Below are 13,890 nucleotides of genomic sequence, written 5' to 3'. Positions count from 1 at the left end.
AGAAAGAGAGAGAGCAATGGAATGGTGCCCATAAGTGACGTAGTACGCCATTTTTGGGGACCACGAATGAACCGTTAGCGCTACTTTCAGAACTGCCGGCTAAAAAGTATTCAAAGGTACCGAAGGATCTATTTAAGGGCGCCCATGGATCACAGTGCAAGTGGACAACAGATATGGGGATTTAGGGTGTGAGGGTGTTATGCAACAAAGGGAGCATCACTCTATCGGTTACGAGGCTGAGTTTAGAGAGAGAAAATAGGTGGAATTGATCAAATGTTTCACGGACATAAAGACCAAGCGAGAAGTTATTTTAATGTGAAACACAGCCCGGGAGTCCCTTACGCAGTGTGTTTTATGCTGGCTGACTCCCAAATAGAACCCTATTTCCACATATAGTGCACTACTTTTGACCAGGGCCCACTATATGGGGAATAGGGTGCACTATTTAGGGAATAGGGTGCCGTTTGGGACTTACAGTAGACGTAGGGTTAAAGGAGGGATGTTAGTTGGTTCATGTTGAGATGTTGGGGTGGATTGTCAGATTTCCCCAGTGGGCTGCTGGTCTTTTTTTACTGCAGTTCCATGTCACTGGAGCAGCAAGGATAGTGGTTAGAGTTGTAGCTTTGGGAATCGCTCATAGTCTCCCTCCCTCTCCCTCTCTCTCTCTCTCGCCCCCTCTCTCTCCCTCTCCCTCTCCCTCTCCCTCTCCCTCTCCCTCTCCCTCTCCCTCTCCCTCTCTCTCTCTCTCTCTCTCTCTCTCTCTCTCTCTCTCTCTCTCTCTCTCTCTCTCTCTCTCTCCCTCTCTCTCTCTCTCTCTCTCTCCCTCTCTCTCTCTCTCTCCCTCTCTCTCTCCCTCTCTCTCTCCCTCTCTCTCTCTCTCTCTCTCCCTCTCTCTCTCTCCCTCTATCTCTCTCTCTCTCTCTCTCTCCCTCTCTCTCTCCCGCTCTCTCTCTCTCTCTCTCTCCCTCTCTCTCTCCCTCTCTCTCTCTCCCTCTCTCTCTCCCTCTCTCCCTCTCTCTCTCTCTCTCTCTCCCTCTCTCTCTCTCTCTCTGTCCCTCTCTCCCCCTCTCCCCCCCTCCCTCCCTCCCTCCCTCCCTCCCTCCCTCCCAATTATGCAGTCATAACGTCTTAACTGTAGTGAACCAGTGCTCGGTGTTTTACTCTGACACTTCACGTCACATTCACTTGACAATCACAGGCCACAATAGGAAATTACCTCTGAGGAAACAGGAGGGGGAATTTTATGCCACTTCTCAATTGCTCCATTTTTCACCTGCATATTATAGCTCAAAGACGGCAGTTGACAGTGCGTTTGCTATTCATTAATGAACTTGGAGCATCACACAGGCTGAGTACCTTCCCTCGTCATTGTGTTGTGAATCCTATTGTTGTCTAGCCCAGTTGGGGAAAACTGTGGCTGACGTAATGCTGTTCACACACACACACACACACACACCATTTTTTCTATTAGCAATGCGTGACTTCAAGCCACTGTCCTGTGGTTGCAGTAGCCATATCTATGGAGCACAGCTGTACAGACCAAGGCTCCTTATCTTCCCTCTTCATCTTCTCTGGCGGGTGGGTAAACTCCTCCGTCCTCCATCCCGTACAGCTCCAGCTTTATCTGCTGTCTCCACACAGCTGGCCTTGTCCTATCGCTCTGGGGCCGTCTCACCTGTCCCCGCAGGGGGTTGATGGAACAGCCGTGTAATCAACGGCTGTAAGCGCTATGCTCCAGAGGCTGAATGACCTACATGTTACTCTCTCTCTCTCTCTCTCTCTCTGCGTCTCTCACCCTCTTTCTCTCTCTCTCCATCTGTCTGGGTGCCTGCATATGCTTAATAAAGCCACACAAGGCTGCCACTCAAACTGAACCGGTACGATAGAGGAGACATTTCACAGCAGAGATATGCATCTACTGCCCTGAAGAAATGAGTCTTTTCAATTCAATACACGTAATGTTAATCCTTTACCTGCATGTCAGTGATTCAAAAGACATGAAAGGGCATTTAAAAGTCCCTATAATTACAAATAACACGTGCTCTGTCTATCTACTGCAGAAGAAAGCAGTCTTTTCAATTCATTACACGTTCTTTAAGAAATGGACCTGCTTGTGATCCGATATACAAGAGAACCTCATCTAAACGGTCTTAAATTACAAATAAAAACACTTCATTAACACACAGTGTGTGGCGCTGAGGCAGTTCAACTATGTATGTGGTTTATTGTAAACCATAAAAAGCGAATAGTATATTAGAGTCCATCGCCCCGAGCTGCTATTGCCTTTCACAGAGCAGAAGTACATCAATCACTCCAGTCCCTGTCAGTAATCCATGCTAGCTGAGAGGAGCTTTACGCCTGCTGCCGTTACCCGCTGACTGAAACACTCTGGCACACACGCACACACACACACACACACACACACACACACACACACACACACACACACACACACACACACACACACACACACACACACACACACACACACACACAGGCATCAGACAGGGCTGAAGTTGACATCTTAGTGGATAAAGCCCTGTCTGCTTCCCCACCTGCCATCAGTACAGTCTGCTCTGTCCCCTAGAGACTTAGCCTTTGGGGGGGGGGGGGGGGGGGGGGGTCTGCTAAGCTAACACATGGAATTGTTTTAAGATGGTCATACCAAGGATCATTTAGCAATTTGATGTTCCATTTTAGGACCCCTGTACAGTAGGTATCAAATAAATATTTGATATTTGATGAAACATTGAATTTGGCCTTAGCGCTATTACCCCATAGCAACACATTGAGTAAGTCATTCATACATGGCAAAACAGAGTCCAAAAATGAACCAAAAGGATGTATGTTTTTGAAGTGTCTCTCCTATATCTGTGAGGTATAAGAAAGCTCTGGGAAAGCTCTGACAAACACCGCTGGTAGCTCTGCTGGTAGCTCTGCTGGTAGCTCTGCTGGTAGCTCTGCCACCTCCCAGCGCAGATGCGGATGTGGTGGATTGAGATGCGGCCTGTGCAGAGAAACAGACGTCTCTAGCTTTAAAGAGACGGATTTTGAGTGGGCGCGGACATTGGCTTGGTGAAGATATTGACGGGGAGTCTGTGAGACAAAAAACACTGAGAGTGAAGCAGAGCCGACTAAGGAGGCAAAGCCTCTAGTCAAAGCCTGTGTCCTCCCTCCCTTGTACCTTCAACTGAGGTGTGATTCTAGGTGGCTCTATGAGGGGAAAGGAGATACTTTGCCTCTTCAACTACTTTTCATAGAACCATGGGGCGTACATCTGTTTAAACATGTAAGTCTTCAACAAATGGCAGTGATTCGGTCTAAATCTTGCTTCCCTAAATCCCACCTATAAAATTTCAACAAAGTAATTGTTTGCTTTTATAGTTGGACAGGAAGTATTTTCGTTTTTTTTTCTTCTTCCCAGCACTCTTTGTCAATAGAGAGAGCGGGAGAAAAAACAGGTTTCCTCTTGCCATTTCACTCCAGTAAGCCAGTGTTTAGTTGTGAGACGCGATACTCGTCCTCTCGCGGGCTTCGAAGGAAAACACTGTTGTGTATCCATCTGCAAACAACAAAACCGATGTGGCAACGCTCCATACATTCAATCCCTCCATCCCTGCATCCCACGGTGTCCCTTTTTCTCTCCAAGGCCATTGATATTTCAAATTGCCATGGCCTTGGAAGCATACGGTTATCGCTATAGAACCAACAAAGTTTGCTACAGTTTATAACGATAATTCATATGGACTCTTTATGAATGAATGGCGCTGTTGTGGACATGTGGCGCTTCTTGGAGCTACGGTTTGAAACTATCAACACTGCAGTTCTGCTAAAAGATTTGTGGCTGAACAGCTTTTGTTTACCGGTGTGTGTTTGTGAATGAATATGGATTTGTATGCGTTGTATGCATGCTGGAGAGTAGAGGTTGACCCACCAAGCTATCTCAAGATGAATGCACTGACTGTAAGTCGCTCTGGATAAGAGCATCTGCTAAATGACTCAAATGTAAATATCGAGTTTATGACAGTTGAACTGTGATGAAATCTGTGTGATGAAATCATGAAAGGCTGTATGAATTTCTAGCTATAGTTACAAATTGAATAGATGGATAGATCCACACTAACCAGGGCAGTGAGTATAAACAGGAGATACAACTGGCACACTGACGCACTCCAGTGCGCAAAAACCGGTTGAATCAACGTTGTTGCCACGTCATTTCAACAACAAAAATGAAATGTGGTAATGTAGAATCATAGTGGAAAACTGTGATGGATTTTTTTTTTAAATCACCCAAGTTTGAACCTAAATCCAATGTCATGGTGAAATGTTTTGTTGAATTCATGTTGAATTCACGTTAGTTGACAACTCAGCCAAATGTAAATCCAAAATTGATGTTGAACTGACGTCTGTGCCCAGTGGGACAGTCTGAGTTAGTTAATATTCAGTTTGTTGATTGGAGATTAATTGTTCCATCTGGACCATCCTGGTGAAAATCTACTAAAGAGAAAATCCCTCCATTCTCCTCTCTGGTGATGACGTGTGTGTGTGTGTGTGTGTGTGTGTGTGTGTGTGTGTGTGTGTGTGTGTGTGTGTGTGTGTGTGTGTGCATGCTTCTTCTGACTCGATAGGGCTCTGGTCAAAAGTATTGCACTATATAGGGAATAGTGTGCTATTTGGAACGCTGCCGAGAGCCCAGGCAGGACAGACTGGACCAGAGACCAAAGGGAGAGCTGGTTGGTTGAAAATGTGATCAGTTTTCTCCAGGACTGTCATATGCCATCGGCATCCTCATTTATCTGGTACAACTCCTTTGTTTCATTCTTCAGTTAGCTAGGCTCCTCAAACTGAGAGAGAGAGAGAGAGAGAGAGAGACTTGGTTCAGACCAAAATTAGCTACTATATGGGATAGCCTAATTATTCAAAGTCCTAGTTTTTTTTAGCACAGTATATGAGGTCTGTAGCAGTATATAGCAACTGCTGACTGGCCACAAAGAGTATAGGAGAGATGAGGGAGGGAGGGAAGGAGGAGAGCGAGCACTACAGTCTTCTACAGCCGTCGGTACTGCTCCACGGGAGCGCTTTGTGTTGACCCAGTTTATCTCTCAGGTGATTAATGCAACGTCACATCACGCAAAGGTCACTCCAGATACCAGAGGAACGGACCACTTTATTTCTCGCCTCCGGTTGTGGCTGGAAATACGTTGTGTGTGTGTGTGTTTGTAGGGCATTCTCTGATAAGAAGACCTGATCACGGAACGAAGGTGAAAGCACCCTCAGATACACCTGCCTTTAGAGATGAGGGAATGCAGACATCAGAGACAGACGTATCGCTGACACACGGTGGTTCTGTGCAGCTCAGTTGGTGCAGTAGGAGCCTGGCCAAGGTCGTGGGTTCAGTTACCCACGATGCTGTAGTCACTTTGGAGAGAAGTGTCCTCTACGTGGCATAAACCGTTGGTAGCGAGCCTGCGGTGTGTTGTTGCGTGTTCAACTGACTTGTAATGCAGATGGGACAGTTATCTTTTCAAACTTGTCCAGTTGATCGTTTCATTCCAACGCATTCCATGAACGGTCTGCCTCGCAGGCAAAACGCTACAACTGAATGCCATAATTTGATTACAACTGCAGGAGAATTGTGCTGCATGTACCGTTTTGGCAGAGGCTATCTAAATTATCATCTCTGTTTTCCGCCTTATACCAAAATACATTCTCTGAGGTATTTCGGCAATGCTTACCTTTCCAGTCCAATTACTGGGCTAAATGAACCGGTGGTTTTCTCCATAGATGCCAGCTGCAGTGTAAACGTTTTCTCACTCTGTTTGGTAGGCCTACTGTCTGACTCTCATGATGATGCATAGAGTCAGTGATGCAGAACGGAGCGGCAATGTGGAGAACCGAGGGCTTCACTCAAACACTTGTTTCTCAAAGTCTTCTCTTGACTGATGTCATCAGTTCCTCCTATTGTTCTTATACGCATTGCTTATTGGGTTTGTTGATTGGGAATCAATAAGACGTCTGTGGTTGTGGTGATCGGCTTATTAGTCATGTTGCAATGGTCTCAGCACCGCTGCAGGGTAAAGTTTCCCCTAGGTACAGACATAGGATCAGTCTTAACCCAAACCAGTGTAGTGGGGAAATACGTAACTGAGCCAAGATCAGCCTCTATGGGCAACGTTACCCTGCACCCTCAGCACCACAAGAATGTTAGTTGGGTATCTACTGTGTTTCTAGGAACATGACACCAAGCATTGTGACTCAGGGAGTGGCCGTGGGGGTATCCCTCTCATGTCATGTTTATGGCCACTGAACGGAACCTGCTTTAACCCACAAATCTCAACAACTCCCAAAAGATCCCCCTCAATTCGCAGCAACTCTTTGGCCCTTCTTTGGACACTGTGCTAACAAAACTCCAGACGAGCTTCAATGCCATACAACACTCCTTCCGTGGCCTCCAACTGCTCTTAAATGCTAGTAAAACGAAATGCATGCTCTTCAACCGATTGTTGCTCAACTAGCATCACTACTCTGGACGGTTCTGATTTAGAATATGTGGACAACTATGAATACCTAGATGTCTGGTTAGACTGTAAACCCTCTTCCAGACTCATATTAAGCATCTCCAATCCAAAATTAAATCTAGAATCGGCTTCCTATTTCGCAACAAAGCCTCCTTCCCTCATGCTGCCAAACATACCTTCGTAAAACTGACTATCCTACCGATCCTTGACTTTGGCGATGTCATTTACAAAATAGCCTCCAACACTCTACTCAGAAAATTGGATGCAGTCTATCACAGTGCCATCCGTTTTGTCACCAAAGCCCCATATACTACCCACCACTACAACCTGTGTGCTCTCGTTGGCTAGCCCTCACTACATATTCGTCGCCAAACACACTGGCTCCAGGTCATCTATACGTTTTTGCTAGGTAATGCTCTGACTTATCTCAGCTCACTGGTGCGGCAGGGTAGCCTAGTGGTTAGTGTTGGACTAGTAACCAGAAAGTTCAAAGATCAAATCCCTGAGCTGACAAGGTAAAAATCTGTTGTTCTGCCCCTGAATAAAGCAGTTAACCCACTGTTCCTAGGCTGTCATTGAAAATAAGAATTTGTTGTTTACTGATTTGCCTAGTTAAATAAAGGAAATACTGGTCACCTTAGCAACAACCACCCGTGGCACAGATGGTCAAAGCCAACACCTCTTTTGGCCGCCATTCCTTCTTTCCTTCCTCTGCTGCCAATGACTAGAACGCATTTTAAAAATCACTGAAGTTGGAGACTTATATCTCCCTCACTAACTTTAAGCATCAGCTGTCAGTGCAGTTTACCGATCACTGCAGCTATACACAGCCCATCTGTAAATAGCCCATCCAACCAACTACCTACCTCATCCCCATATTTGTTTTTGTTTTTCTGCTCTTTTGCACACCAGTATTTCTACTTGCACATCCTCATCTGCACATGTATCACTCCCGTGTTAATTGCTAAATTGTAATTACTTTGCCACTATGGCCTATTTATTGCCTTAACTCCTTACTTCACTTGCACACACTGTATACAGATTTTTCTATTGTGTTATTGACGTTTGTATGTTCGTACATTTGTTGATCCCATGTATAACTCTGTGTTGTTGTTTCAGTCACACTGCTTTGCTTTATCCCGGCCAGGTCGCAGTTGTAAATGAGAACTTGTTCTCAACTGGCCTACCTGGTTCAATAAAGGTGAAAAAAAAAAACATGAAAATAAACTCAGAGGAAAGACCTCACATACTGCAGGCAGCCCTTTAACTCATAACCACTGACATCATCCATTCCCAGGCACTTTTCCTATTTGTTTGCCCTTATTGCTTATGTGAAATATTGAAATGAGATTGGCATGACGCACATTATAAACTAATAGACATAAATCCTCTTAGACATGGCTTTACACCAATGAGTCAATGGCTTTGGTCATCTACTAATATGTTATAATAATACACAACTCTTCTAGCATAATACCGCCCTGCTTATAGTGAGGTATTATCTGCTTGACCACATGACAAAACTGACAAGCCAACTGCCTAATGGGTCTCTGACTGACAAATCTCTCCTGTCCTCTGTAGCTTTTGTCTTTTCATGAATTCAGTAAACAGTGTTACAGTACCTGTAACCTCCCCTGTTTCTAACACGTGAGTGGGAAGGAAGAGCCCTACATCAACAGTAGTCAAAAAGTACTTTACAGTAACTGTTATCTTTCAGTATCTTTACAGTAACTTTATTTCAAACTGCATTCTCTCCTGTCCTATGCAGGTGAATGGAAAGGACCTCTCCAAGGCCAGTCATGACGAGGCAGTGGAGGCGTTTCGCTCTGCTAAGGAACCCATTGTGGTGCAGGTCCTCAGGAGGAACACTGCTGGCCGCGGCAGCCATGTTAGCTCCACTCAGGAAGGGGACGTGGTGGACGTGGTGGACATGTGCACGCAGACCGACATCACCTTTGAACATATCATGGCCCTGGCCAAGCTCCGGGCCACTACTCCTCCCGTGCCGGACATCTGCCCCTTCCTGCTGTCTGACAGGTAAGATCTGACCCGAGCCGCGTCTCAAAGTAGGAATGGTGATCTAGGATCAGGTCCCCCGTTTCCATGTTATCTTATTCTTTATGGCAAAAAAAAAGCTAAACTGATCTGAAATCAGCTGACACATGGCTCTTCTGTGTGACAGGTAGGCTAGATCTAATCAGAGCGACTATAAATAAATAATGTACTACTTTAGCTAAGAAGACTAAGACATGAATCCACCTGAGATTGGGTTTCATTGTTTATTCACACAGTACAATAATATTTCAAGGCTTGAAGCTTAATTGCAATGCCAAAGAGACCAATCTCTTGTTGGCTGTCAGAAAATCCAATCTTACAACATCTATACTCGAGGTAGACCCTCACAATTTAGAGAGTTTCAAGTATCAACTGGGGGTTTCCTTGAAGACAACAAAATAAAAATGGTTTCAGTCTTTTCTCTTTCCTTTTGTTTTTGTTCATATTGTATTCATCTCTAAGGGGAGGAAAACTAAGATCAAGATAAAGTCTAGCATGAAGAATGTCTGGATTTCTTCTTTAGGGACTGAGACGGTGAAATATAAGCTGTTCGGGGGCTTCTCTACCCGAAGCTGAGAAGTTAATTGCAACTCTGTGAATGAGGGATACAGTATATTAAGTTGATAATTAATTCCAACAACATCCCATGGACAATTAATTGTCTTGGATTCAAGTATCCAATGTCAGATGGAGAGTTGGAGTTACATGTAGCGCTGTTGCGGTGACTGTATTCCCGGCACGCCAGCAGTTACAAGTCATGAAGGCAGTCAAATTCCACGTGACCGTTGGCTGGCATGAAAATGAACCACGGGAAAAGCGTCCTCCATTCACTATTTAAGTGCATAGATGACATGTATTTTTTCCCGCTGCCCCTGTGTCGCATTGGATTTATTCAGGGTGCATTACGACCACAAAGGGGAAGTTTAAATCAAAAATAGGCTGATGGGTGACAATATTAGCCTATCACTTATATATTGTCACTTGAGAATGATGCCCAGCTTAAGAAACATACGTCATTTTGCGACTTTTTCGAATCATAGTCGTACACCTCATGTAGACTAGCCCATAGGCCTATATGTTTAGAAAAGGTTTGTATCACAACTAAAGTGGCCAAAACAACGTTTTAAAGTGAAGCACTTTAATCCGCTTTACAAGGGATTTGGAGCCTAACTGGTACACAAGAGCAGTGGGTTTCAAGTTTGGGGAAGATAATGGGGAAGATAATTTGCGCCATAAAAATGCACCTTTATAACAAAAGCATTACATGCATAATCGCATTTTTGGTCACTTTTGATAATGGTGTTTTCCCACTAATGGACATTCCCGCTCTTAGCCTACTGCCATGTGTGCATTGCTGCGCTCATAATGTGAAGAAATAGCCTATTCGTTATTCAACATTTTAAGCTAAACGTTCTGATCTGTTGTGTCAGCCACATTGCGTAAAAAATATTTTTGCGATGCTAGTGGCTGTATTAATTTCGGATCTATTGCATCCCACCACTGTCCCAGACTATGTTTTGAATATTTCTTTATTTCTCGCACAGAATAGAATATGTCGACTTTTGCACTATGGGGGATAGTAGATTGACATAGGCTAGTGCTTTTGCTGTCCGTTAGGCCTAATCATCTTGTTGGCTGACGTAATTGTGGACAGTTCTTCCAATATCTTCAATATGCATCTCGGAATTAGATAAGGACGCACGCAGTTGCGTCCCCGATGTGTCTGTCTTCACTTGTAGCCTGTGATTAAGACCCGATCATGTGATGTAGAGGGCACAGCATTCAGGGAAAAGGGCACAACAAAGGCATGGATTTTTTTTATGGTGCATTATGGCCACAAAGGGGATGCCGCCGTGAAATTCAAGGCATTATCAAGCGCTTGTAAAATTATGAATGAGAGACTAATGAAGTGTGTTTAGCCTAAGCAAAAAAAAAACAAAGCAGAACACATGCCTTTCAAGCAACATTTTTCAAATCATCATTAGAGTCGCTTCGTGCAGTTTGTCGAACAACTAAAGTTACATTAAATTAAGCATATAGGAGTAGCTATTTCTTTGTTAACCGCTCAACACAGAATAGCCGCATGTGCGCACTTCCTCAAATGGATTGGAGAAAATATTAATATTTTATTCAGCTTTGTTCAATTGTATTCTTCATAGTATGAAACAATATAAAATAATGCCACGGAATTCTTAGCAAAACCTGTCTGCTAAATGAACTAGTGTAGCCCACAGCCATATGGCATAGCCAGATCAGGACCTAACATAAGGACAACTCAGAGTATGCTACTCTGTTCTTCTGAAATAGACTACATTTTCTTCATATCATGCTTCTTTAGACCTGTCTAAAATACATAATGGATCTATATTACACAGATTTATATATATATATATATATATATATATATATATATATATATATATTTAAATGTAGATGTTCCAAAGGTCTGCAATAGTGTGGAAGCCAGGAGATGCTACATGTTTTTATGTTAATTAACGGTCAATAACCGTGAGACCAAACGCTTTTTGCTTGACAATTACCAGCTGACGAAATGTTGTGAGCGCCACAGCCCTAGTTACATGAAGTGCTTAGTCTTTACAGATTAGATTTTGTTTTAAATACTAGTCTGTAATAAAAGACTATCACATGTTTCAGAAAGAAACATGGTCTGTGTCAAATTGAGACTAACCATGTCATGCTATGAGCAATCTACATGTGTCACTGCTGTACATCAAGCCACAACATGACCAGACCCAACCCTTTAAACCTGACGAGATCCAACCCTTTGTTCCTTCATAATATAAGATATTTTCTCCGTAACTCAGTAGCACCACTACCCACAGGGCCTGCTTGTAATAATTGGTACTGCTTGGCATAGCCATTTGGTTTCATGGAAGGTTTACAAGGTGATTAAACCGAATGGGCTAATAAAACCAGGCAATACAGTGCAACATTCATTCACAGCCTAGTTATAGCCCCGGGCTATACTCCTAAATGTAATCAATGTGACCCATAAAAGAGACATTTTCTCCTCTTCATCTGCGATCAGGTGCGGACGCCAAGATTACGGCACATTTTATAGATACAACAAATGTTTGTTTCCCCGGGTTTTGAACGTGGGCAGTAAAGCTGTGTAATTGTGTTCAATGTACACACACACACACACAAACAAACACACACGGCCAACAATGTTACGATGTGCTGCAATATTGTAGTGCCAGAGGATAAAACATTTTGACGTTTACAAGGCTCATTTTGTCACCAGAAGATTGTTTTGGGACAGAATAACACGTGTTTGTATGCACTCACAGACGCAATGAAATTGAATTTATAATGGGAATAAATTCAATATGTTCAATGTTCAACAAAAGTGAATGCTTCATGTCACAAATAGCGTGTGTGGTATTTGATAGCACTCATTATGATCTCAAATTACCTTACAAACCCTCAAAGCAAAGCTGTTTTGCTCTGTGCATGAGATACATAAAGTAACATATTCACTGTACAGAAGAGAGAGAGAGAGAGAGAGAGAGAGAGAGAGAGAGAGAGAGAGATGCCTGGGTATGCAACAGCACGCAGCATCATCCTAGACAGCATCATCCTGACATCCTTTCTTCCTCTCCTCTTAGCGGTCCCATGCAGGAAAAAGACAAAGACAACTGTCACTTACAGTCAGTGTATGTAAGAGAGCGATTGTGTGTGTGTGTGAGAGAGAAACTCCCTCTCAGTGGCAGTGCATGGATAAAATCACTGGGGAAGCCAAGCCAGGAAAAAAGCCATATTACAACCTATGTTGTGATCAATGCCTTGTTTGATCCTATAACCCATTTGTTCATACGCCACCGTGATATACAATAAGGCCACTTTTTATTTAACCTCGATTTAACTGATCAAGTCCGTTAAGAACAAATGATTATTTCCAATGACGGCCTACACCGGCCAAACCCCGGACGACACTGGGCCAATTGTGCGCCGCCCTATGAGACTCCCAATCACGGCCGGTTGTGATTCAGCCTGGATTTGAACCAGGTGTGTCTGTAGTGACGCCTCTAGCGCTGAGATGCAGTGCCTTAGACCGCTGTAGCCAGACAACAGTCACGCATACATCTGTTTCATCACAGAACCAGAGAAAAACATTTGTCTGGTGAAGTCCACAAAGCATATATTGCGTAACAAACAGTTACATGACCTACGACATGGTTAGGCAAGTTAACGTTTTTGACAGTTTACTTAAAACAACTCCTGATTTAGAACCACAGAGAGTTACAGCAAGTCGGCACAAAGACAACAGGAGACTCATGACGTTGATTGAGAGAATGCCAAGAGTGTTGCAAAGCTGTCCTCAAGGCAAACTTTGGCTACTTTGAAGAATCTCAAATACAAAATATATTTGGATTTGTTTAACACTTTTTTTGGTTACTACATGATTCCACATGTGTTACTACATAGTTTTAATGTCTTCGCTATTATTGTATAATGTAGAAAATAGTTTAAAAAAAAGTATATATATGTAAGAAAAACCCTTGAATGAGTAGGTGTGTCTAAACGTTTGACTGGTACTGTATATATACATTATTCTGGGGAAGCCTTCCCTTGGCATCCATGAATACATGCCACTGCTCCCTCTTAACTAATTTCATTCTCTCGTTCTCTTTCTGTCTCCTGCCTATTTCTCTCTCTCCTTCTCTCTCTTTTTTTCCTGACAGCTGTCACTCTCTCCACACCATGGAACAGGATTACTATGAGGGGAGAGCTGATGGAGGGAGGACAGAGGAGTTTGAGTATGAGGTAAGACTTGGTTACACCTCCCGTCATAGTTGTGAACAACATTTGACAAACAAACAAAACACACACACACACCACATCTCATAACGGGGCTTTACCAATAAGGGAAGGGCTCAGTTATAATTGACTCCACAGCCCTGTCCCTAGGGGAATGTGGTGACAGATAGATGATAGGTCACACTACATACACACGACAGACAGCTCAGGATCTCTACAGGACCTTTTAAAGCCACAGCCGCTGCCAATAATGATGCACTATGAGGGAATATTTCTAATGTGTCATTGGTTATAACTCACTGAAAGTGTAGCAACCTCACAGCCTTAACTCTTTCCTATTTGAGGCATCTGAGAGAAAAAAAAGTTTTCTGCCCTGTAAAATACTGAGGGCTCTATTTTTGGCTGGCGTTAAGGCGGCGCTAGTGTCAAATTTACGGTCTTTGGCAATTTCAACTTGTAAAAGCCAGCGCTCTGACATTTTCCAACCCGTGGCCCCAGGGTTGGTCATTTACCTGTCTTATGCCATCTTGTTTGC

The 13,890-nt window shown here is 43.5% G+C and overlaps 1 protein-coding gene across 1 annotated transcript in view; it reads left to right on the top strand.

Moving 5' to 3' along the window:
* The window catches only part of LOC110524646 (PDZ domain-containing RING finger protein 4), a 109,221-nt gene that overhangs the window by 37,972 nt on the left and 57,359 nt on the right, over window positions 1-13,890 (top strand). The window contains exons 2-3 of the mRNA XM_021604493.3: window positions 8,287-8,555; window positions 13,280-13,361. Coding sequence (XP_021460168.2) covers window positions 8,287-8,555; window positions 13,280-13,361 — 351 coding nt within the window. The remainder of the gene's footprint in view (window positions 1-8,286; window positions 8,556-13,279; window positions 13,362-13,890) is intronic.

This window comes from Oncorhynchus mykiss, chromosome 1 (genome assembly GCF_057628025.1).
Source record: "Oncorhynchus mykiss isolate SJ-2025 chromosome 1, ASM5762802v1, whole genome shotgun sequence".
In the NCBI taxonomy this organism is placed as follows: domain Eukaryota; kingdom Metazoa; phylum Chordata; class Actinopteri; order Salmoniformes; family Salmonidae; genus Oncorhynchus; species Oncorhynchus mykiss.
Note: the sequence above shows the minus strand (reverse complement) of the source record. Positions and strands in the feature narration are given on the sequence as shown.